Genomic DNA, 26,906 nt, shown 5'->3' with positions numbered 1-26,906 from the left:
CACCCTCCCTCACTCTGTCACTGACTGCACCCTCCCTCACTCTGTCACTGACTGCACCCTCCCTCACTCTGTCACTGACTGCACCCTCCCTCACTCTGTCACTGACTGCACCCTCCCTCACTCTGTCACTGACTGCACCCTCCCTCACTCTGTCACTGACTGCACCCTCCCTCACTCTGTCACTGACTGCACCCTCCCTCACTCTGTCACTGACTGCACCTCCTCCACTGTGTGTCACAGACAGCACCCAGCCTCTCCCCCCCTTTCTCATTGACTGCACTTCTCCCTCTGTGTGTTACTGACAGCAGCCTGCACCTCCCCCATTCTGTCACTGACTGCACCCCCCACATTCTGTCACTGACTGCACCCCCCCATTCTGTCACTGACTGCACCCCCCCATTCTGTCACTGACTGCACCCCCCCATTCTGTCACTGACTGCACCTCCCCCATTCTGTCACTGACTGCACCCCCCCCATTCTGTCACTGACTGCACCTCCCCATTCTGTCACTGACTGCACCTCCCCCATTCTGTCACTGACTGCACCTCCCCCATTCTGTCACTGACTGCACCTCCCCCATTCTGTCACTGACTGCACCTCCCCCATTCTGTCACTGACTGCACCTCCCCCATTCTGTCACTGACTGCACCTCCCCCATTCTGTCACTGACTGCACCTCCCCCATTCTGTCACTGACTGCACCTCCCCCATTCTGTCACTGACTGCACCTCCCCCATTCTGTCACTGACTGCACCTCCCCCATTCTGTCACTGACTGCACCTCCCCCATTCTGTCACTGACTGCACCTCCCCCATTCTGTCACTGACTGCACCTCCCCCATTCTGTCACTGACTGCACCTCCCCCATTCTGTCACTGACTGCACCTCCCCCATTCTGTCACTGACTGCACCTCCCCCATTCTGTCACTGACTGCACCTCCCCCATTCTGTCACTGACTGCACCTCCCCCATTCTGTCACTGACTGCACCTCCCCCATTCTGTCACTGACTGCACCTCCCCCATTCTGTCACTGACTGCACCTGCCCCCATTCTGTCACTGACTGCACCTCCCCCCCATTCTGTCACTGACTGCACCTCCCCCCCATTCTGTCACTGACTGCACCTCCCCCCCATTCTGTCACTGACTGCACCTCCCCCCACTCTGTCACTGACTGCACCTCCCCCACTGTGTCACTGACTGCACCTCCCCCCCACTGTTTCACTGACTGCACCTCCCCCCCACTGTGTCACTGACTGCACCTCCCCCCCACTGTGTCACTGACTGCACCTCCCCCCCACTGTGTCACTGACTGCACCTCCCCCCCACTGTGTCACTGACTGCACCTCCCCCCCACTGTGTCACTGACTGCACCTCCCCCCCACTGTGTCACTGACTGCACCTCCCCTCCACTGTGTCACTGACTGCACCTCCCCCCCACTGTGTCACTGACTGCACCTCCCCCCCACTGTGTCACTGACTGCACCTCCCCCCCACTGTGTCACTGACTGCACCTCCCCCCCACTGTGTCACTGACTGCACCTCCCCCCCACTGTGTCACTGACTGCACCTCCCCCCCACTCTGTCACTGACTGCACCTCCCCCCACTCTGTCACTGACTGCACCTCCCCCACTCTGTCACTGACTGCACCTCCCCCCCACTCTTTCACTGACTGCACCTCCCCCCCACTCTTTCACTGACTGCACCTCCCCCCCACTCTTTCACTGACTGCACCTCCCCCCCACTCTTTCACTGACTGCACCTCCCCCCCACTCTTTCACTGACTGCACCTCCCCCCACTCTGTCACTGACTGCACCTCCCCCCACTCTGTCACTGACTGCACCTCCCCCCCACTCTGTCACTGACTGCACCTCCCCCCCACTCTCACTGACTGCACCTCCCCCCCACTCTCACTGACTGCACCTCCCCCCCACTCTCACTGACTGCACCTCCCCCCCACTCTCACTGACTGCACCTCCCCCCACTCTGTCACTGACTGCACCTCCCCCCCACTCTGTCACTGACTGCACCTCCCCCCCACTCTGTCACTGACTGCACCTCCCCCCCACTCTGTCACTGACTGCACCTCCCCCCCACTCTGTCACTGACTGCACCTCCCCCCACTCTGTCAGTGACAGCCCCTCCCCCACTCTGTCAGTGACAGCCCCTCCCCCACTCTGTCAGTGACAGCCCCTCCCCCACTCTGTCAGTGACAGCCCCTCCCCCACTCTGTCAGTGACAGCCCCTCCCCCACTCTGTCAGTGACAGCCCCTCCCCCACTCTGTCAGTGACAGCCCCTCCCCCACTCTGTCAGTGACAGCCCCTCCCCCACTCTGTCAGTGACAGCCCCTCCCCCACTCTGTCAGTGACAGCCCCTCCCCCACTCTGTCAGTGACAGCCCCTCACCCACTTTGTTACTCGCAGCACCTAACCTCTCACCCGCTGTGTGTCACTTACAGCACCCAGCCCCATCCTTACTGTGTGTCACTGAAGCACCCATCCCCTCCCCCAAGATCTGACAGCATCACATGCCCTCCCCCCAAGATCTGACAGCATCACATGCCCTCCCCCCAAGATCTGACAGCATCACATGCCCTCCCCCCAAGATCTGACAGCATCACATGCCCTCCCCCCAAGATCTGACAGCATCACATGCCCTCCCCCCAAGATCTGACAGCATCACATGCCCTCCCCCCAAGATCTGACAGCATCACATGCCCTCCCCCCAAGATCTCTGACAGCACCTATCGCCTTCCCTACCGGAACCATTAACGGAACCCCTAGCCCCATCTTCCATATTGTTACTGACAGTCCCATCCCCCACTGCCATAGCCAGAGATATTCCTCGTACAGCACACTCCATCCCCTCCACATGGACTGTCACAGTGCAGTGTAGGGGAAGATGGGAGGGACTATCACCTCTGGGAAAGTATGTCTCCTCTTCTTGTGGGTGAGTGTGGGAGCTTATGTCTCTTCCCTTTAGTGTGATGGGGGTATTCCATTCATCCCATGGGTGGCAATGGGGGTGACTACAGGGGTACAAGTCACGATCTGAGGCTGTGCCTCTGTCCATTAATGGCTCTTCCCTTTCTTGTGATGGGGGTATTCCATTCATTCCATGGATGGCAATGGGGGTGACTACAGGGGTACAAGTCACGATGGGAGACTGTGCAGGGTTTGTTTTATAGCGTTTCAATCTATAATATTGAGGATGAAAGAAAGACAATAAGGGATAACATGGCACACACTGATCGGGATGTTTCATGTTTGCTTTGATTTCCATTTTTCATATATTGCTCCTTTTGAATCATTAGGTTTTATTAAAGCAGGAATCGCGGAGGTTCAGCGTGGGATATGTAAATTCAGGTCACATTACATACATTCTTCAACTTGGCTATAGTTCAAGTGCTGCTATTGTGTCTAAAAGTGAACTTTCTCCCATATGCATTGAATACACTCTGTTGTACATCTATTCATTGTAAGATATATTGATTTACTCACCTTTCCTCTGTTTCAGTCCCACTTTGTTGGTTTTACGCTTTGTATACACTCCACCAGGTGTCTTCTTCACATCCCCAAACAGGGCAAACCTCGTCAGGGACGTCGGCACGCTGCACGCCTTGTGCAGTATCTGTTTTTCTTATTTCACCCCATATATATTTTTGGAGACTCATGATAGGGTCTTTGTTGGACACAAATCTCACACTCTGGCATTCACCTTGTGAGGCTGATCACCCTGCCCTCGCACTGCCTGTCCCTGGATCACCCGGCCCTCGCACTGCCTGTCCCTGGATCACCCGGCCCTCGCACTGCCTGTCCCTGGATCACCCGGCCCTCGCACTGCCTGTCCCTGGATCACCCGGCCCTCGCACTGCCTGTCCCTGGATCACCCGGCCCTCGCACTGCCTGTCCCTGGATCACCCGGCCCTCGCACTGCCTGTCCCTGGATCACCCGGCCCTCGCACTGCCTGTCCCTGGATCACCCGGCCCTCGCACTGCCTGTCCCTGCATCACCCGGCCCTCGCACTGCCTGTCCCTGCATCACCCGGCCCTCGCACTGCCTGTCCCTGCATCACCCGGCCCTCGCACTGCCTGTCCCTGCATCACCCGGCCCTCGCACTGCCTGTCCCTGCATCACCCGGCCCTCGCACTGCCTGTCCCTGGATCACCCGGCCCTCGCACTGCCTGTCCCTGGATCACCCGGCCCTCGCACTGCCTGTCCCTGGATCACCCGGCCCTCGCACTGCCTGTCCCTGGATCACCCGGCCCTCGCACTGCCTGTCCCTGGATCACCCGGCCCTCGCACTGCCTGTCCCTGGATCACCCGGCCCTCGCACTGCCTGTCCCTGGATCACCCGGCCCTCGCACTGCCTGTCCCTGGATCACCCGGCCCTCGCACTGCCTGTCCCTGGATCACCCGGCCCTCGCACTGCCTGTCCCTGGATCACCCGGCCCTCGCACTGCCTGTCCCTGGATCACCCGGCCCTCGCACTGCCTGTCCCTGGATCACCCGGCCCTCGCACTGCCTGTCCCTGGATCACCCGGCCCTCGCACTGCCTGTCCCTGGATCACCCGGCCCTCGCACTGCCTGTCCCTGGATCACCCGGCCCTCGCACTGCCTGTCCCTGGATCACCCGGCCCTCGCACTGCCTGTCCCTGGATCACCCGGCCCTCGCACTGCCTGTCCCTGGATCACTTTGGTAATGTGACTTTGACTGCATTTCCTTAAGGTGATGTGAGCAGGATGTGATCACTTCTTTTTCCTATTGGTTTAAGTTGATCATCTGGTATTTGTGAACTATGTGTTGTACAGCGCTGCAGAAAGTGCTGGTGGGTTATAAATCATGTCGTTATAAGTCATGCTAACTAATGTCTGAGAGAAAAGGCCCCAATCCATGTATTAGAGGAATATTACACCATGACGCATGGCCATGTACTATGCTTTGTAGCCATGACATAATCACAGTAACTCCGCTAAACATTGACCCTTTGGCTGAGGTGAGGCCAGTGATTGGACCCAAACCTGGCACCTCACTGTTTAATCTGTAAAGTCTATCAAATCACAGCACGTGTCCTGGTACAGACTGGTGCCAACTCTCTCCATCTTACCCTCTGACAGGCTGAATACAGAAGGCGTTCTTTAACAGGGTGGATAATTTAATTTAAATCAGATTTGTTTTAATAAAGTGCTTTTGGAAGAAAAGTCTGTGTAAGGATAGTTTTTTTTATTCAGCATGAGACCAGGATTAGTTATGTAGCATGAGGCTATATATTTTGGTAAATAAATTCTATGAATCCAAGTTAATTGAACCTGTGTCTGTAGAGATAACATGTCTCCCTCCTTATACCCAATCTTTTTAACTTTATTTTGTTTAACCATTTCAGTTAGGAAAGAAACATTGCTGTTTAACCAAGTTCAACAATGTGTATGCTAATCATTTGATTATTTTAGTTGATAGTTCACCTAATTTTGTCATTACTTATCTATGTATTTCTAATTGTATTTAACAAAATCCGTTCTGATATACCGTAACTGTTAAATTAATCTGGAGAGTTATCCTAAATATGAAATCTTCATCTGGTTGCAAGTATTATAGATTATAACAGCCAGCAATAATGAGTCTTTCCAATGAAAAATCATGATTCAATCGAGTCCTCCTGACTTGTGATCTACATCAAACCCACCTTGTTATTTAATATTGATCATTACATGTGAGAAATCGTATTTAAATAATGTGCTAGTACAGGAAGTGAAATGGTTTTAGCTGCATTATGGGTAGGGTAGTTGTAAACTGCAGTCGGACTCTTAACGCTCGGCGTTCATATTAGCCGGTCAGGTATGACTTGCTCGGATGAGACCGTTTGTTGGATTCCAAAGTTCCCTTTTGCATCAAATTATGTTGTTTATCTTTTGTATGTTTGTTTTATTTTCATTTTATTATTTGAGTCCATGTATCCATAGGACTGAGTTTCCAATTCTTCTCTCTCGAGCCCTTCTCAACATCCCCTAATCTGATTGCACAGTATACTGAGACTCTGTGTGATCAGCCTTCAATCCCGCTGGGTTTGAATTTTCTACAGCATCTTAAAGTGACCTTGTCGCTTAATATGTGGATAGCAAGGTGTGCTTCTGGTAAGTCTAACATTTAATCTATACATTGTGCTTGCAAACTCGACAGCAAATGTACAAATTAAATCTTATACTCACCTGAAGTCTGGATCCATATTTGTAGTTTATATCTCCATGCTGATGGCTAGTTGATATAACGTATATATTAAAGTAATAGTGTGCTATAAATATTATTATTGCCATTTATATAGCGCCAACAGATTCCGTAGCGCTTTACAATATTATGAGAGGGGATTTAACTATAAATAGGACAGTTACAAATAAACTTACAGGAACAATAGGTTGAAGAGGACCCTGCTCAATCGAGCTTACATTCTATAGAAGGGGGGGGGGGTAAAACACATTAGGACAGGAATTTGCAGTCAAATAAGGTGGGCTTCCCTATAGGAGAGGGCAAGAGACAGGTATGTGAGGTAGGGGTTAGTCTTGGAGGTCATAAGCTTTCCTAAAGAGATGGGTTTTAAGGCGCTTCTAGATGCAAGACTAGGGGAGAGTCTGATGGCGGTAGGCAGGCTATTCCATAGGAAGGGAGCCGCCCGCGAGAAGTCCTGCAAGCGCGAGTTGGCCATACGGGTGCGGACAACGGACAGGAGGTGGTCACGGGCAGAGCGGAGGACATGGCACAAAGCGAGTGCTTTGTAAAGGGTCGCATTATTTAATATTTGCGTGGCGGGGCATTTAACAAAGGGCATTTGCTTCTAGGAATGCTGTCTTCATTCATTAAGCTATTTCATACATGTTAATGTATTTATTTTAATGAATCTGCCACTAGGTGATCAGCTTTGCAACTTTTGCAAGCATAGGGCTAACTGATTACAGGGTTAATATCATTTAATGTCACATTCTGAACACAGCCTGACAGCGCACAGCCAGAATGCTAATAATCTCTCTCTTTCTTGAAGGTGGATATATCAGACCTTGCGCCTGAAGAACGATGGCGGTGAGTGATGTCTTTACACTTTGCTGGGTATTTCTATTTAATTCAATAAAGAGTTTGCCTGGATAGACCTTTTATTGCCAGCGGCAGAGCCCACTCACTCTGCTTATTCTCACACCAGGTTTAAAAAGGTTACTCCAAGTACAATAACCAGTGTGAATGTGCAGCCTTTCATGGCACCTGGTATGGACCCAGGTAAGAGGGCGAGCCATGGTGCTTCTCACATTATAACCATTATAGCAGGCTGTATAGGTTATGGTGCTTCTCACATTATAGCAGGCTGTATCGGTTATGCTGCTTCTCGCATTATAGCCATTATAGCAGGCTGTATTGGTTATGGTGCTTCTCACATTATAGCAGGCTGTATTGGTTATGGTGCTTCTCACATTATAGCAGGCTGTATTGGTTATGGTGCTTCTCACATTATAGCAGGCTGTATCGGTTATGCTGCTTCTCGCATTATAGCCATTATAGCAGGCTGTATCGGTTATGCTGCTTCTCGCATTATAGCCATTATAGCAGGCTGTATTGGTTATGGTGCTCCTCACATTATAACCATTATAGCAGGGTGTATTGGTTATGGTGCTTCTCACATTATAGCCATTATAGCAGGCTGTATTGGTTATGGGGCTTCTCACATTATAGCAGGCTGTATTGGTTATGGTGCTTCTCACATTATAACCATTATAGCAGGCTGTATTGGTTATGGTGCTTCTCACATTATAGCAGGCTGTATTGGTTATGGTGCTTCTCACATTATAGCAGGCTGTATTGGTTATGGTGCTCCTTACATTATAACCATTATAGCAGGCTGTATTGGTTATGGTGCTTCTCACATTATAACCATCATAGCAGGCTGTATTGGTTATGGTGCTTCTCACATTATAGCAGGCTGTATTGGTTATGGTGCTTCTCACATTATAGCCATTATAGCAGGCTGTATTGGTTATGGTGCTCCTTACATTATAACCCTTATAGCAGGCTGTTTTGGTTATGGCGCTTCTCACATTATATCCATTATAGCAGGCTGTATTGGTTATGGTGCTCCTTACATTATAACCATTATAGCAGGCTGTATTGGTTATGGTGCTTCTCGCATTATAACCATCATAGCAGGCTGTATTGGTTATGGTGCTCCTCACATTATAGCCATTATAGCAGGCTGTATTGGTTATGGCGCTTCTCACATTATAGCCATTATAGCAGGCTGTATTGGTTATGGTGCTTCTCACATTATAGCAGGCTGTATTGGTTATGGTGCTCCTCACATTATAGCAGGCTGTATTGGTTATGGCGCTTCTCACATTATAACCATTATAGCAGGCTGTATTGGTGATGGTGCTTCTCACATTATAACCATTATAGCAGGCTGTATTGGTTATGGCGCTTCTCACATTATAGCCATTATAGCAGGCTGTATTGGTTATGGTGCTCCTCACATTATAGCAGGCTGTATTGGTTATGGTGCTCCTTACATTATAACCATTATAGCAGGCTGTATTGGTTATGGTGCTTCTCGCATTATAACCATCATAGCAGGCTGTATTGGTTATGGCGCTTCTCACATTATAACCATTATAGCAGGCTGTATTGGTTATGGTGCTCCTCACATTATAGCAGGCTGTATTGGTTATGGTGCTTCTCACATTATAACCATTATAGCAGACTGTATTGGTTATGGTGCTTCTCACATTATAACCCTTATAGCAGGCTGTATTGGTTATGGTGCTCCTTACATTATAACCATTATAGCAGGCTGTATTGGTTATGGTGCTTCTCGCATTATAACCATCATAGCAGGCTGTATTGGTTATGGTGCTCCTCACATTATAGCAGGCTGTTTTGGTTATGGCACTTCTCACATTATATCCATTATAGCAGGCTGTATTGGTTATGGTGCTCCTTACATTATAACCATTATAGCAGGCTGTATTGGTTATGGTGCTTCTCACATTATAACCATTATAGCAGGCTGTATAGGTTATGTGCTTTTCACATTATAACCATTATAGCAGGCTGTATTGGTTATGGTGCTTCTCACATTATAACCATTATAGCAGGCTGTATTGGTTATGGTGCTTCTCGCATTATAACCATCATAGCAGGCTGTATTGGTTATGGTGCTCCTCACATTATAGCCATTATAGCAGGCTGTATTGGTTATGGTGCTCCTCACATTATAGCAGGCTGTATTGGTTATGGCGCTTCTCACATTATAACCATTATAGCAGGCTGTATTGGTTATGGCGCTTCTCACATTATAACCATTATAGCAGACTGTATTGGTTATGGTGCTTCTCACATTATAACCCTTTTAGCAGGCTGTATTGGTTATGGTGCTTCTCACATTATAGCAGGCTGTATTGGTTATGGTGTTCCTTACATTATAACCATTACAGCAGGCTGTATTGGTTATGGTGCTTCTCACATTATAACCATTATAGCAGACTGTATTGGTTATGGTGCTTCTCACATTATAACCATTATAGCAGGCTGTATTGGTTATGGTGCTTCTCACATTATAACCATTACAGCAGGCTGTATTGGTTATGGTGCTTCTCACATTATAACCATTATAGCAGGCTGTATTGGTTATGGTGCTTCTCACATTATAACCCTTATAGCAGGCTGTATTGGTTATGGTGCTTCTCACATTATAACCATTATAGCAGGCTGTATTGGTTATGGTGCTTCTCACATTATAGCAGGCTGTATTGGTTATGGTGCTTCTCACATTATAGCAGGCTGTATTGGTTATGGCGCTTCTCACATTATAGCCATTATAGCAGGCTGTATTGGTTATGGCGCTTCTCCCATTATAGCCATTATAGCAGGCTGTATTGGTTATGGCGCTTCTCACATTATAGCCATTATAGCAGGCTGTATTGGTTATGGTGCTTCTCACATTATATCCATTATAGCAGGCTGTATTGGTTATGGTGCTTCTCACATTATAACCCTTATAGCAGGCTGTATTGGTTATGGTGCTTCTCACATTATAACCATTATAGCAGGCTGTATTGGTTATGGTGCTTCTCACATTATAGCAGGCTGTATTGGTTATGGTGCTCCTTACATTATAACCATTATAGCAGGCTGTATTGGTTATGGTGCTTCTCACATTATAACCATTTTAGCAGGCTGTATTGGTTATGGTGCTTCCCACATTATAGCCATTATAGCAGGCTGTATTGGTTATGGTGCTCCTCACATTATAGCCATTATAGCAGGCTGTATTGGTTATGGTGCTCCTCACATTATAGCAGGCTGTATTGGTTATGGCGCTTCTCACATTATAACCATTATAGCAGGCTGTATTGGTTATGGCGCTTCTCACATTATAACCATTATAGCAGGCTGTATAGGTTATGGTGCTTCTCACATTATAACCCTTTTAGCAGGCTGTATTGGTTATGGTGCTCCTCACATTATAGCCATTATAGCAGGCTGTATTGGTTATGGTGCTTCTCACATTATAGCCATTATAGCAGGCTGTATTGGTTATGGTGCTTCTCACATTATAGCAGGCTGTATTGGTTATGGTGCTTCTCACATTATAGCCATTATAGCAGGCTGTATTGGTTATGGTGCTCCTCACATTATAGCAGGCTGTATTGGTTATGGTGCTCCTCACATTATAGCAGGCTGTATTGGTTATGGCGCTTCTCACATTATAACCATTATAGCAGGCTGTATTGGTTATGGCGCTTCTCACATTATAACCATTATAGCAGGCTGTATAGGTTATGGTGCTTCTCACATTATAACCCTTTTAGCAGGCTGTATTGGTTATGGTGCTCCTCACATTATAGCCATTATAGCAGGCTGTATTGGTTATGGCGCTTCTCACATTATAGCCATTATAGCAGGCTGTATTGGTTATGGTGCTTCTCACATTATAACCATTATAGCAGGCTGTATTGGTTATGGTGCTTCTCACATTATAGCAGGCTGTATTGGTTATGGTGCTTCTCACATTATAGCCATTATAGCAGGCTGTATTGGTTATGGTGCTTCTCACATTATAGCAGGCTGTATTGGTTATGGTGCTTCTCACATTATAACCATTATAGCAGGCTGTATTGGTTATGGTGCTTCTCACATTATAGCAGGCTGTATTGGTTATGGCGCTTCTCCCATTATAGCCATTATAGCAGGCTGTATTGGTTATGGCGCTTCTCACATTATAGCCATTATAGCAGGCTGTATTGGTTATGGCGCTTCTCACATTATAACCATTATAGCAGGCTGTATTGGTTATGGTGCTTCTCACATTATAGCAGGCTGTATTGGTTATGGCGCTTCTCCCATTATAGCCATTATAGCAGGCTGTATTGGTTATGGCGCTTCTCCCATTATAGCCATTATAGCAGGCTGTATTGGTTATGGCGCTTCTCCCATTATAGCCATTATAGCAGGCTGTATTGGTTATGGTGCTCCTCACATTATAGCCATTATAGCAGGCTGTATTGGTTATGGCGCTTCTCACATTATAACCATTATAGCAGGCTGTATTGGTTATGGCGCTTCTCACATTATAGCCATTATAGCAGGCTGTATTGGTTATGGTGCTTCTCACATTATATCCATTATAGCAGGCTGTATTGGTTATGGTGCTTCTCACATTATAACCATTATAGCAGGCTGTATTGGTTATGGTGCTTCTCACATTATAGCAGGCTGTATTGGTTATGGCGCTTCTCACATTATAACCCTTATAGCAGGCTGTATTGGTTATGGTGCTTCTCACATTATAACCATTATAGCAGGCTGTATTGGTTATGGTGCTTCTCACATTATAACCATTATAGCAGGCTGTATTGGTTATGGTGCTTCTCACATTATAGCAGGCTGTATTGGTTATGGTGCTCCTTACATTATAACCATTATAGCAGGCTGTATTGGTTATGGTGCTTCTCACATTATAGCCATTTTAGCAGGCTGTATTGGTTATGGTGCTTCCCACATTATAGCCATTATAGCAGGCTGTATTGGTTATGGTGCTTCTCGCATTATAGCCATTTTAGCAGGCTGTATTGGTTATGGTGCTTCTCACATTATAGCAGGCTGTATTGGTTATGGTGCTTCTAACATTATAGCAGGCTGTATTGGTTATGGTGCTTCTCACATTATAGCAGGCTGTATTGATTATGGTGCTTCTCACATCATAGCCATTATAGCAGGCTGTATTGATTATGGTGCTTCTCACATTATAGCAGGCTGTATTGGTTATGGTGCTTCTCACATTATAGCCATTATAGCAGGCTGTATTGGTTATGGTGCTTCTCACATTATAGCAGGCTGTATTGGTTATGGTGCTAATCACATTATAACCATTATAGCAGGCTGTATTGGTTATGGTGCTTCTCACATTATAGCAGGCTGTATTGGTTATGGCGCTTCTCCCATTATAGCCATTATAGCAGGCTGTATTGGTTATGGCGCTTCTCACATTATAGCCATTATAGCAGGCTGTATTGGTTATGGCGCTTCTCACATTATAACCATTATAGCAGGCTGTATTGGTTATGGTGCTTCTCACATTATAGCAGGCTGTATTGGTTATGGCGCTTCTCCCATTATAGCCATTATAGCAGGCTGTATTGGTTATGGCGCTTCTCCCATTATAGCCATTATAGCAGGCTGTATTGGTTATGGCGCTTCTCCCATTATAGCCATTATAGCAGGCTGTATTGGTTATGGTGCTCCTCACATTATAGCCATTATAGCAGGCTGTATTGGTTATGGCGCTTCTCACATTATAACCATTATAGCAGGCTGTATTGGTTATGGCGCTTCTCACATTATAGCCATTATAGCAGGCTGTATTGGTTATGGTGCTTCTCACATTATATCCATTATAGCAGGCTGTATTGGTTATGGTGCTTCTCACATTATAACCATTATAGCAGGCTGTATTGGTTATGGTGCTTCTCACATTATAGCAGGCTGTATTGGTTATGGCGCTTCTCACATTATAACCCTTATAGCAGGCTGTATTGGTTATGGTGCTTCTCACATTATAACCATTATAGCAGGCTGTATTGGTTATGGTGCTTCTCACATTATAACCATTATAGCAGGCTGTATTGTTATGGTGCTTCTCACATTATAGCAGGCTGTATTGGTTATGGTGCTCCTTACATTATAACCATTATAGCAGGCTGTATTGGTTATGGTGCTTCTCACATTATAGCCATTTTAGCAGGCTGTATTGGTTATGGTGCTTCCCACATTATAGCCATTATAGCAGGCTGTATTGGTTATGGTGCTTCTCGCATTATAGCCATTTTAGCAGGCTGTATTGGTTATGGTGCTTCTCGCATTATAGCCATTATAGCAGGCTGTATTGGTTATGGTGCTTCTCACATTATAGCAGGCTGTATTGGTTATGGTGCTTCTAACATTATAGCAGGCTGTATTGGTTATGGTGCTTCTCACATTATAGCAGGCTGTATTGATTATGGTGCTTCTCACATCATAGCCATTATAGCAGGCTGTATTGATTATGGTGCTTCTCACATTATAGCAGGCTGTATTGGTTATGGTGCTTCTAACATTATAGCAGGCTGTATTGGTTATGGTGCTTCTCACATTATAGCAGGCTGTATCGGTTATGCTGCTTCTCACATTATAGCCATTATAGCAGGCTGTATTGGTTATGGTGCTCCTCACATTATAGCCATTATAGCAGGCTGTATTGGTTATGGTGCTTCTCACATTATAGCCATTATAGCAGGCTGTATTGGTTATGGTGCTTCTCACATTATAACCATTATAGCAGGCTGTATTGGTTATGGCGCTTCTCACATTATAGCCATTATAGCAGGCTGTATTGGTTATGGTGCTTCTCACATTATAGCAGGCTGTATTGGTTATGGTGCTTCTCACATTATAGCCATTATAGCGGGCTGTATTGGTTATGGTGCTTCTCACATTATAGCAGGCTGTATTGGTTATGGTGCTTCTCACATTATAGCCATTATAGCAGGGTGTATTGATTATATGACTATAGGGTTCAGCAATGAAAACGAACTACATAGACATTGCGATTATCTAGTCCAAATACCAATACCGGACAATGGCATGTAGAGAGACTTGTTATTCTGCCTTTACAGTGACTATGCTGTATTACTGGATTTATTGAGGTTGTCGTCAAGCAATGTCCTCTAGATGAAATCCACATTCAATCTGAGGATGTTGAGTTGTTATTTCATCCTTTCTAGGTTGTGAGACAGGATTTGGCAAACTCAAGGAACTTACGTTAGTTTCTCTGGTGTCAGTCTAGTAAGCATTCCTGAAATTATTTTCTATCCTAAAAGATAATGATTTCCTGAAAGTGTGTAATGAGGTTTCAGGAGTGCCCTCCAATCAGTGGATTAATTGGGACATAATTAGCACTGCATGGCCTGCACTGTTCCGCACATCATTTATAGACCATTCATTCTGTGTGTCTCATTTTATATCCTCTATTTCGTCTTTTAGGATAGAACATGCGCGGATGCACGCCAAGCACCGTGGTCACGAGGCCATGCATGCCGAGATGGTCCTCATTCTTATTGCCACGCTGGTGGTGGCACAGCTGCTGCTTGTACAGTGGAAGCAGAGACACTCTCGTTCCTACAATGTAAGAGTTTCTGATTTGAGTATATCTCTACAGCTAGTGACCCCATTGTACTATTTATATCCCCGCAGATAGTGACCCCATTATTTGATTATATCCCTGCAGATAGTGACCCCATTGTACGATTTATATCCCCGCAGATAGTGACCCCATTATAATATTTATATCCCTGCAGATAGTGACCCCATTGTACGATTTATATCCCCGCAGATAGTGACCCCATTATAATATTTATATCCCTGCAGATAGTGACCCCATTATACGATTTATATCCTCGCAGATAGTGACCCCATTGTACTATTTATATCCCCGCAGATAGTGACCCCATTGTACGATTTATATCCCCGCAGATAGTGACCCCATTATAATATTTATATCCCTGCAGATAGTGACCCCATTATACGATTTATATCCTCGCAGATAGTGACCCCATTGTACTATTTATATCCCCGCAGATAGTGACCCCATTGTACTATTTATATTACTGCAGATAGTGACCCCATTATACGATTTATATCACTGCATATAGTGACCCCATTGTACTATTTCTATCCCCGCAGATAGTGACCCCATTATACTATTTATATCCCCGCAGATAGTGACCCCATTATACTATTTATATCCCCGCAGATAGTGACCTCATTGAACTATTTCTATCCCCGCAGATAGTGACCCCATTATACGATTGATAACCTCGCAGATAGTGACCCCATTGTACTATTTATATTACTGCAGATAGTGACCCCATTATAATATTTATATTACTGCAGATAGTGACCCCATTATACTATTTATATCCCCGCAGATAGTGACCCCATTGTACTATTTATATCCCCGCAGATAGTGACCCCATTGTACTATTTATATCCCCGCAGATAGTGACCCCATTGTACTATTTATATTACTGCAGATAGTGACCCCATTATACTATTTATATCCCTGCAGATAGTGACCCCATTATACTATTTATATCCCCGCAGATAGTGACCCCATTGTACTATTTCTATCCCCGCAGATAGTGACCCCATTATACTATTTATATCCCCGCAGATAGTGACCTCATTGTACTATTTCTATCCCCGCAGATAGTGACCCCATTGTACTATTAAATAACCATAGATGGTGACCCCATTATACTATTTATATCCCCGCAGATAGTGACCTCATTATACTATTTCTATCCCCGCAGATAGTGACCCCATTGAACTATTTCTATCCCCGCAGATAGTGACCCCATTGTACTATTAAATACCCATAGATGGTGACCCCATTATACGATTTATATCCCTGCATATAGTGACCCCATTGTACTATTTCTATCCCCGCTGATGGTGACCCCATTATACTATTTATATACCCGCAGATGGTGACCCCATTATACTATTTATTTTCCCGCAGATGGTGACCCCATTATACGATTTAAATCCTTGCAGATAGTGACCCCATTTTACTATTTATATCACTGCAGATAGTGACCCCATTATACTATTTATATCCTCACAGATAGTGACCCCATTGTACTATTTCTATCCCCACTGATGGTGACCCCATTGTACTATTTCTATCCCCGCAGATAGTGATCCCATTATACGATTTATATCCCCGCAGATAGTGACCCCATTGTACTATTTCTATGCCCGCAGATGGTGACCCCATTATACTATTTATATCCCCACAGGTGGTGACCCCATTATACTATTTATTTTCCCGCAGATGGTGACCCCATTATACTATATATATTCCTGCAGATGGTGACCCCATTATACAATTTATATTCCTGCAGATGGTGACCCCATTATACTATTTCTATCCCCGCAGATGGTGACCCCATTATACTATTTCTATTCCTGCAGATGGTGACCCAATTATACTATTTCTATCCCCGCAGATGGTGACCCCATTATACTAATTATATTCCTGCAGATGGTGACCCCATTATACTATTTCTATCCCCGCAGATGGTGACCCCATTATACTATTTATATTCCTGCAGATGGTGACCCCATTATACTATTTCTATCCCCGCAGATGGTGACCCCATTATACTATTTATATTCCTGCAGATGGTGACCCCATTATAATATTTCTATCCCCGCAGATGGTGACCCTGTTCCAGATGTGGATTGTTCCCGTATATTTCACAGTGAAGCTGCATTGGTGGCGATTTCTTGCTGTCTGGTCCCTTTTCTCTATCATCACAGCCTTTATCACTTATAGAGCCACCCGCAAACCTCTGGAGCAGACCACTCCCAGGTAAGCAGGGGTACAGAGGTAGGCCCTCCCTCTATTTTCCATCACACTTATGTCCCTTTTTACACTTTTATTCACAATATTTTATAAATTCCGCTTTCATTGGTCGGGCCTTGATAGTGCTGTCTGTGGAATGTGTGTGCTTCCTGTGTGAAATCTGTAACCGAGAGATCGTAGTTCATCTGGGATCCCAGCTAATGGGCACTGCTGACATTTTGACTACATGACAAAGATTTCATTGTATCTTAAACCAAGACTTAAGGGGGCAGGAGACCGCAGGCACAGTAAACCCCACTTAGACTAAATTGCTGCACTGGTTTGGGACTTGTGCTCAAAAATGTTTACCTTCACTATTTAGATTGTATTGGCCTTTTTACGTTTTAGAAGTTCGTGAAGGAAATGAGGAATGTTATCACTCTCCATCCTTTTAAGTTGTATAAGAAACTCTCCATCCTTTTAAGTTGTATTAGAAGCACACACTAACTAATAAACTATCAGAAAGGCAGTCAGTACCGACATGCAGGTCTGTGCGAGAGACCTCAGAGAACGGTTTAACCTTCCATAGGTTCTTCCAGTGAGTTATAGCTTTATACCCGTTAAGGCAATTGGTCTGTGCTGGAGTTGCCCTTTAGTCTGAGGGAGACTGTACATGCCCCCCCCCCCCCCCCCCCTTATAGAAAGTGCTGCTTTCAGACGCCTTGTGCTCCTGGCAGGGAATGTATATTGAAGGCACCCTGTCCTGCCCTACGCCGGCACACTGCTCCGGACTACATCACAATATAATGTTACATGTGCTGGAAAAGTATTTTACTGTATAGCATTTCTCACAAGGCCCCTGAAAAATTGGATACATCAAACCCATTTTCTAGTTACATAAAATCCTGTTTCAGATGAGTTGGCCAACACTCTCCAAATTTAGCAGATATTAGTAGAAAGTAGGTCCAGGCACTCTGGGTTTCTTCAAAAAGTTATTATTTTTTTTTAGAATAAATCTTGAGTTGCCTGGTCCTACATTCTACTAAATTGGGTTTTGCCTACCCAGGCTTTGGTGCACATGGTTTGTACTGTGAGCTTTCGGTATCATTTATTTTTGGGTGAAATTGACTTTGCTAATGTGGAAAATGTAACTTCCCCGTTAGCAATACAGTAAGCCGGGGGTCCTGCAGAATAACCACTGCAACAAGCTGTTGTGTGGTTCCGATAAAGTGTTCATTTAAAATAGACCGTGCGGTGAAATGACTGTATTTAATGTTCCTATGTGTTTCTGCAGGCTGGTGTATAAATGGTTCCTCTTGCTGTATAAATTGAGCTATGCCACAGGGATCGTGGGGTACGTGGCGGTTATGTTCACGCTGTTTGGATTAAATTTATTGTTCAGGTAAGTTTTATTCCATTTCTTCTTAGTATTCTTCAATAATCTGTTCACACATTTCTTTAAAGAGACAGTACTGCATTTTTGAGAGGGTGTAATTTTGGTTTGTTTGTGTTCCGTTTTTTGGGGGGAGGGGGAGGATTGTATCAATTACGTGATATCCTCAGTTTAAATCGATTTGCTTGATTTCCCAGTTAGTAGTGTAAAGGAGAACAAGGTAAATGCAAGCACTCGGTAAACAACATCAAAACGTTACCGCTATAGTCATCAAAATCGTATTTTTCAATAGTTTACTGGTTTTGTTTGGTGGGGGGAGGGGATAGCGCACAATAGAAAAAAAAATGGCATGCGGTGTAGGGATGCACCTACATTTTCGGCCAAAAATGGGCCTATCCCGTTTCGTCCGAAAACAGATCGAATTTGCCAAAATTAAAAAAAAAAAAATTAAATTATTTTTTGTAGTGCATAGTTTAACAGACAATAAACAGGAAAGAAGGGGGAAATCTTCCTGTTTATTACCAATTCCCTGTGGGTTACCCCCCTTTTTCTCTGTTCCTTTACAGACATTGATCTTGAGGCCAATTTTTCTTTGTTTATAGTTTAACAGACATGCTCGCGTTAACAATTCAGATGATTATTTATCACAATTAAAGATAGTAATGATAACATGGAAAGTCAAGAATACTACACATGGGACAGGGGAGGGGGGAGAACACGATGCGACAGTGGGAGGGGGGGAAAGAATACTATGGGATGGGGGAGGGGGGAAAGAACACTATGGGACAGGGGGAGGGGGGAAAGAACACTATGGGACAGGGGGAGGGGGGAAAGAACACTATGGGACAGGGGGAGGGGGGAAAGAACACTATGGGACAGGGGGAGGGGGGGTAAGAACACTATGGGACGGGGAGGGGGGGAAAGAACACTATGGGACAGGGGGAGGGGGGAAAGAACACTATGGGACAGGGGGAGGGGGGGAAAAGAACACTATGGGACAGGGGGAGGGGGGAAAAGAACACTATGGGACAGGGGGAGGGGGGAAAGAACACTATGGGACACGGGGAGGGGGGAAAGAACACTATGGGACACGGGGAGGGGGGAAAGAACACTATGGGACACGGGGAGGGGGGAAAGAACACTATGGGACAGGGGGAGGGGGGAAAGAACACTATGGGACAGGGGGAGGGGGGGAAAAGAACACTATGGGACACGGGGAGGGGGGGAAAGAACACTATGGGACACGGGGAGGGGGGGAAAGAACACTATGGGACAGGGGGAGGGGGGAAAGAACACTATGGGACACGGGGAGGGGGGAAAGAACACTATGGGACACGGGGAGGGGGGGAAAGAACACTATGGGACACGGGGAGGGGGGGGAAAGAACACTATGGGACAGGGGGAGGGGGGGAAAGAACACTATGGGACAGGGGGAGGGGGGAAAGAACACTATGGGACAGGGGGAGGGGGGGAAAGAACACTATGGGACAGGGGGAGGGGGAAAGAACACTATGGGACAGGGGGAGGGGGGGAAAGAACACTGGGACAGGGGGAGGGGGGGGAAAGAACACTATGGGACAGGGGGAGGGGGGGAAAGAACACTATGGGACAGGGGGAGGGGGGAAAGAACACTATGGGACAGGGGGAGGGGGGGAAAGAACACTCTGGGATAGGGGGAGGGAGGGGGAGAACACTCTGGGACAGGGGGAGGGGGGAAAGCACACTATTGAACAGGGGGAGGGGGGAAAGAACACTATGGGACAGGGGGAGGGGGGGAAAGCACACTATGGGGGAGGGGGGGAAAGCACACTATGGGACAGGGGGAGGGGGGGAAAGCACACTATGGGACAGGGGGAGGGGGGGAAAGCACACTATGGGACAGGGGGAGGGGGGGAAAGCACACTATGGGACAGGGGGAGGGGGGGAAAGAACACTATGGGACAGGGGGAGGGGGGAAAGAACACTATGGGACAGGGGGAGGGGGGGAAAGAACACTATGGGACAGGGGGAGGGGGGGAAAGAACACTGAGGGTCCCCCAAGGATTATTTAGCAGCTGCAGTGATGATGTGCCTGATATCTCTGAGCCATCCCACCGTTTTTCAATTCCCCTCACCCTGCGCATATCCATAATATCCCACAAGTCCCCACTGCTGCCTTTTAGACGTGTGTGATTTATGGTTCTATATAATATGGATAAACTGTACAGCTGTTTTAGTCTGGAGTGTGCTCTTTGGAGTGCGCAGGTATAGCCTGGGGTGGGCAGGTGTAGCCTGGGGTGCGCACTTTTAAGGTCCATATAGTGTAACACGCCTCATGTATGTCTGCTTCACACTGACGCTAGCTTTCATCCAATCACAGAATAAAACCAGAAGACGCCATGGATTTTGGGATCTCTCTGCTGTTCTACGGTCTTTATTATGGTGTCCTTGGAAGGGACTTTGCTGAGATGTGCGCAGATTACATGGCGTCGACCATAGGGGTAAGCACAGACGAACAAGAAGAATACCAACTAAAGATAATTTTTTTTATTCTTATTTTCCTTTTTGTTTCTGTAATTAGTTTTTAGCCTAATATTGTAAATTCAGTTTGTTTTGCCAGCAATTCACACTTTAGTGAATAGGTCTGAGAGAGGGTGGGTTGTATCGGTTCTCTTTCTGAGACGATTTGTGAAGTTAGGAGCCGGAGTGTGTTGGTTTTGGCAGGAGATATGAGCATTGTTAGTCTGAAGGCTCCAGATCCCAGTGCGTTCTTTCTATATTTACATTACACTCACGTTGTGTTGGCTGTAATGCCTGTCATGTGTCTGGCTTAGAGTGATGGGATATACGTATATGTTTGACGTCATTGATTGTCTCCAAAAGAAAGCTGCCAGTCAGATGTTCATCCAGGGGTTCTGTGGGTATTGGGTAGGGAGATAAATCATCCTTCTCTTCTCATTACTGGAATCCGTGAAACCGTTTCCTCTTTTAGTGTAAGTTGATGGCAAAGTGTTTTATATACACGTGACTCTTAAAACAAAGTTCTCAATTGACAGCTGCACGTTCCATCAACTCGGTAAAGGCTATTGAAGCATCTACTGGGTTGAATAGTGTTGCAGACCCTAACTTCACGCAGCGTCTGTTTTAGTTAAGGCGACATTCCTTCCCATACAGATCTTCCGGAGCTTTACAACCATAACAGCAGATGTTGTAAAGGCAAGGAAGGGATTCTATATAGTGAGTTCAGTGACACAGTGTAACGATCTGTCTAGGAAAGCTGTTACATAGATACAGTGCAAGCCACAGAATGAGGAATGGCTTCTGTACAGCCAATCTGAAATGCTGTCGGTAACAACAGCAAGTAGCAAGGAATGTGAGTATGATTGTGTCCTCACTACACAGGTAGGTAGTGGGTGAGTTGGCTTGTTCAGTCAGTATCAGGGAGCAGGATTGTGTCCTCGCTACACAGGTAGGTAGTGGGTGAGTTGGCTTGTTCAGTCAGTATCAGGGAGCAGGATTGTGTCACTACACAGGTAGGTAGTGGGTGAGTTGGCTTGTTCAGTCAGTATCAGGGAGCAGGATTGTGTCCTCACTGCACAGGTAGGTAGTGGGTGAGTTGGCTTGTTCAGTCAGTATCAGGGAGCAGGATTGTGTCACTGCACAGGTAGGTAGTGGGTGAGTTGGCTTGTTCAGTCAGTATCAGGGAGCAGGATTGTGTCACTGCACAGGTAGGTAGTGGGTGAGTTGGCTTGTTCAGTCAGTATCAGGGAGCAGGATTGTGTCACTACACAGGTAGGTAGTGGGTGAGTTGGCCTGTTCAGTCAGTATCAGGGAGCAGGATTGTGTCCTCACTACACAGGTAGGTAGTGGGTGAGTTGGCTTGTTCAGTCAGTATCAGAGAGCAGGATTGTGTCCTCACTACACAGGTAGGTAGTGGGTGAGTTGGCTTGTTCAGTCAGTATCAGGGAGCAGGATTGTGTCCTCACTACACAGGTAGGTAGTGGGTGGGTTGGCTTGTTCAGTCAGTATCAGGGAGCAGGATTGTGTCCTCACTACACAGGTAGGTAGTGGGTGAGTTGGCTTGTTCAGTCAGTATCAGAGAGCAGGATTGTGTCCTCACTACACAGGTAGGTAGTGGGTGAGTTGGCTTGTTCAGTCAGTATCAGGGAGCAGGATTGTGTCCTCACTACACAGGTAGGTAGTGGGTGAGTTGGCTTGTTCAGTCAGTATCAGGGAGCAGGATTGTGTCCTCACTACACAGGTAGGTAGTGGGTGAGTTGGCTTGTTCAATCAGTATCAGGGAGCAGGATTGTGTCCTCACTACACAGGTAGGTAGTGGGTGGGTTGGCTTGTTCAGTCAGTATCAGGGAGCAGGATTGTGTCCTCACTACACAGGTAGGTAGTGGGTGAGTTGGCTTGTTCAGTCAGTATCAGGGAGCAGGATTGTGTCCTCACTACACAGGTAGGTAGTGGGTGGGTTGGCTTGTTCAGTCAGTATCAGGGAGCAGGATTGTGTCCTCACTACACAGGTAGGTAGTGGGTGAGTTGGCTTGTTCAGTCAGTATCAGGGAGCAGGATTGTGTCACTACACAGGTAGGTAGTGGGTGAGTTGGCTTGTTCAGTCAGTATCAGGGAGCAGGATTGTGTCCTCACTGCACAGGTAGGTAGTGGGTGAGTTGGCTTGTTCAGTCAGTATCAGGGAGCAGGATTGTGTCCTCACTGCACAGGTAGGTAGTGGGTGAGTTGGCTTGTTCAGTCAGTATCAGGGAGCAGGATTGTGTCACTACACAGGTAGGTAGTGGGTGAGTTGGCTTGTTCAGTCAGTATCAGGGAGCAGGATTGTGTCCTCACTACACAGGTAGGTAGTGGGTGAGTTGGCTTGTTCAGTCAGTATCAGGGAGCAGGATTGTGTCACTACACAGGTAGGTAGTGGGTGAGTTGGCTTGTTCAGTCAGTATCAGGGAGCAGGATTGTGTCAGTACACAGGTAGGTAGTGGGTGAGTTGGCTTGTTCAGTCAGTATCAGGGAGCAGGATTGTGTCAGTACACAGGTAGGTGGTGGGTTGGCTTGTTTCAAAAAAATTTACTGGGTAGAAAAGAGAATTATTTGTGAATTCCTCTGTTTTTGTCTAGTTCTAACTGATGAAGTTTAAAGGGACACTATAGTCACCCAGACCACTTCAGCTCAATGAAGTTGTCTGGGTGCCAGGTCCCTCAGGTTTTAACCCTTCAGATGTAAACATAGCAGGGTTAATCCAACCTCTAGTGTCTGTCTTCCTGACAGCCGCTAGAGGTGCATCTGCGACGCTGGATGCGAATTTCGCATCCATCGCGCAGAGCGTCCATAGGAAAGCATTGAGAAATGCTTTCCTATGGACTGTTTGAATGGGGGGCACCCTCAGGGCACTATAGTGTCAGGAAAACCGCTTTGTTTTCCTGACACCATAGTGATCCTTTAACACGCCTTTTGATTTCTTTCTTTCCGCATGTATAGATCAGTATAGATTGTTTTAAAGCCAGGTTATTAATTGGCCATGTGTCTTCTCTTCTCAGTTCTATAGTGCATCGGGGATGCCAACAAAGCACCTTTCAGACAATGTGTGTGCGGTCTGTGGTCAGCAGATCTTCGTAGATGTCAATGAAGAGGGTATCATTGAAAACACATACAGACTGTCCTGTGACCATGTGTATCCTTACAGTGACTCAGTTTGGGGGGGATGCTGCCACAGCTGGTATTGGCCCCCAAACTTTCCATGGTGTTCTCAAGAAGCAGCAATTAAACTTTAGGACTTTATCAGCCCTGTGCCATTGCCTCCTTGATAGCAAATGGGCCTTTAAATTCCTAAAACTGTGAGGTTCAAGCTGAAATCTTCATAACAACATATCTTTTAAAATAATGCATTAGATGGCCGTACTCATGTGTCCCTTTTCATTGCCCCCTGGATCCCTTCACAGATATAACTAGAGTACAAGTACCCCTCACACATTACATATATACATTTTGTCCATATTTGTTTGTAATTTGTTGGTTGAGTGTGCCAGCTAACACTCCGTAGCCAATTCATTCTTTCTAATTTAAGACCGAATAGATATTGGTAATGTGAAAGAGGAACGCTATAGCAGTGTCTGTAAAGCGGAGTCAAAGTGCGAGGGCCCTGGGCCTACGTGTCACATGGTTTGATCCTTAAAGGAACACTATAGTCACCTAAATTACTTTAGCTAAATAAAGCAGTTTTAGTGTATAGATCATTCCCCTGCAATTTCACTGCTCAATTCACTGTCATTTAAATCATGTTGTTTCTGTTTATGCAACCCTAGCCACACCTCCCCTGGCTATGATTGACAGAGCCTGCATGGAAAAAAAAATTGGTTTCACTTTCAAACAGATGTAATTTACCTTAAATAATTGTATCTCAATCTCTAAATTGAACTTTAATCACATACAGGAGGCTCTTGCAGGGTCCAGCAAGCTATTAACATAGCAGGGGATAAGAAAATCTTAATTAACCCCTTAAGGACACATGACATGTGTGACATGTCATGATTCCCTTTCATTTCAGAAGTTTGGTCCTTAAGGGGTTAAACAGAACTTGCAATAAAGGAAGCCTAAATAGGGCTCTCTTTACAGGAAGTGTTTATGGAAGGCTGTGCAAGTCACATGCAGGGAGGTGTGACTAGGGTTCATAAACAAAGGGATTTAACTCCTAAATGGCAGAGGATTGAGCAGTGAGGCTGTGCAGGGGCATAATCTATACACCAAAACTGCTTCATTAAGCTAAAGTTGTTCAGGTGACTATAGTGTCCCTTTAACAGAGGCCTCCTTACAGTTGGTCATAGTAGTTAACGTGTTTAGAGCATCTATGTAACATGTATCATCTCTATGGAAGGGATAGATCTTATCTAGGCTCAGACATTAAACAAAGTCAGAGTCCAGAACTAGAACAGTTGTTTTTTTACCTGGCTCTTGGCGTGCACCACTAATTCACAACTAGAACAATATACATAAAAGAACAAATCCAGGTTTATCCTCAGATTCTCATACATTATAGCTGGTTCCTTTTATGATACAGATGTGATAATTCTGTATTCTACATTTTGAGAAGTGCTGTTCTATTAGGGATAGCCGTCCTTTAAATGTTACTCATTCTAGAGATCTCTTTCCAAACATGGATTGTTTTCCTGTCAGTGGAAGCATGCAGACAGGGCCAGGGATATGATTAAACCATTACCCTAAGCTCTGTGGCCCATTTAAATGTGCCAGGAACCAGCCTGTAATGCACTTGGCTAAACTTTTAACTTGACTTTTTGATCCTCATCCCATCGCCCAAGGCAGTAATAGCAATGATTAGTCAACACTGAATGCCAACAGAAAGCTTGGTCCAATAGCAGTAACTCTATTACTTCACTGCTCACATCTCTCAGCTCAATGGTTGCATTGTGACCTTTCCTACAGGTGTCGGGTACATAATTCCTTCACATTCATTAAAGGAACAGGCAACTGTCAAAAAAGCAACAACAACAAAAAAATCACTATTTGGTAGATATACCCACATGGAAAATCATCCATGCATTTAATAATTTATTCTTTTTTTAAAAACAGATTGAAAAGGCTGCAGAAATCTTCCCTACTGCCTTTGTAAGTCCTCCCCTTCTAACCCCGCCCAGACTTTCTGTGACTGTCCAATTACAGACTTCCCAATGCAGCTCAATGAGAAGTCTTTGCAAGGCAGGTGCTCTGGGCAATTGCTGCCTCTTAAATTTATCTCCACTGAGCTACACAACCCAGGACGGGACGGGTGGGGGAGGGGTTGATGTTTCAGGAGGGTTAAGCCAAATGGCAAATGATTTAGGTAAACTAGAAAAATGGTCAGAGTTGTGGCAACTGACATTTAATGTGGCTAAATGCAAGATAATGCACCTTTGAAAGTAAAAACCCAAGGGCAGAGTACAGAATATTTGATAGAGTCCTAACCTCCCCATCTGAGGAAAGGGATTTAGCGGTGATTATTTCTGATGACTTAAAGGTAGGCAGGCAATGTAATAGAGCAGCAGGACATGCTAGCAGAATGCTTGGTTGTATAGGGAGAGGTAGCAGTAGAAAGAGGGAAGTGCTCATGCCATTGTACAGAACACTGGTGAGACCTCACTTGGAGTATTGTACGCAGTACTGGAGACCGTATCTCCAGAAGGATATTGATACTTTAGAGAGAGTTCAGAGAAGGGCTACTAAACTGGTTGATGGATTGCAGGATAAATCTTACCAGGAAAGGTTAAAGGATCTTAACATGTATAGCTTGGAGGAAAGACGAGACAGGGGGGATATGATAGAAACATTTAAATTCATAAAGGGAATCAACACAGTAAAGGAGGAGACTATATTTAAAAGAAGAAAAACTACCACAACAAGAGGACATAGTCTTAAATTAGAGGGACAAAGGTTTACAAATAATATCAGGAAGTATTACTTTACTGAGAGGGTAGTGGATGCATGGAATAGCCTTCCAGCTGAAGTGGTAGAGGTTAACACAGTAAAGGAGTTTAAGCATGCGTGGGATAGGCAAAAGACTATCCTAACTATAAGATAAGGCCAGGGACTAATGAAAGTATTTAGAAAATTGG

The 26,906-nt window shown here is 45.7% G+C and overlaps 1 protein-coding gene across 1 annotated transcript in view; it reads left to right on the top strand.

Annotated features, from left to right (window-relative positions):
- The window catches only part of RNF121 (ring finger protein 121), a 33,441-nt gene that overhangs the window by 1,401 nt on the left and 5,134 nt on the right, over positions 1-26,906 (top strand). The window contains exons 2-7 of the mRNA XM_063432963.1: positions 7,032-7,069; positions 14,552-14,693; positions 16,789-16,943; positions 18,211-18,318; positions 20,669-20,789; positions 23,841-23,974. Of these exons, the coding sequence (XP_063289033.1) occupies positions 7,032-7,069; positions 14,552-14,693; positions 16,789-16,943; positions 18,211-18,318; positions 20,669-20,789; positions 23,841-23,974 (698 nt within the window). The remainder of the gene's footprint in view (positions 1-7,031; positions 7,070-14,551; positions 14,694-16,788; positions 16,944-18,210; positions 18,319-20,668; positions 20,790-23,840; positions 23,975-26,906) is intronic.

This window comes from Pelobates fuscus, chromosome 1 (genome assembly GCF_036172605.1).
Source record: "Pelobates fuscus isolate aPelFus1 chromosome 1, aPelFus1.pri, whole genome shotgun sequence".
Lineage (NCBI taxonomy): Eukaryota > Metazoa > Chordata > Amphibia > Anura > Pelobatidae > Pelobates > Pelobates fuscus.
The sequence above is the reverse complement of the archived record's forward strand: the minus strand, read 5'-3'. Positions and strand labels throughout refer to the sequence as shown.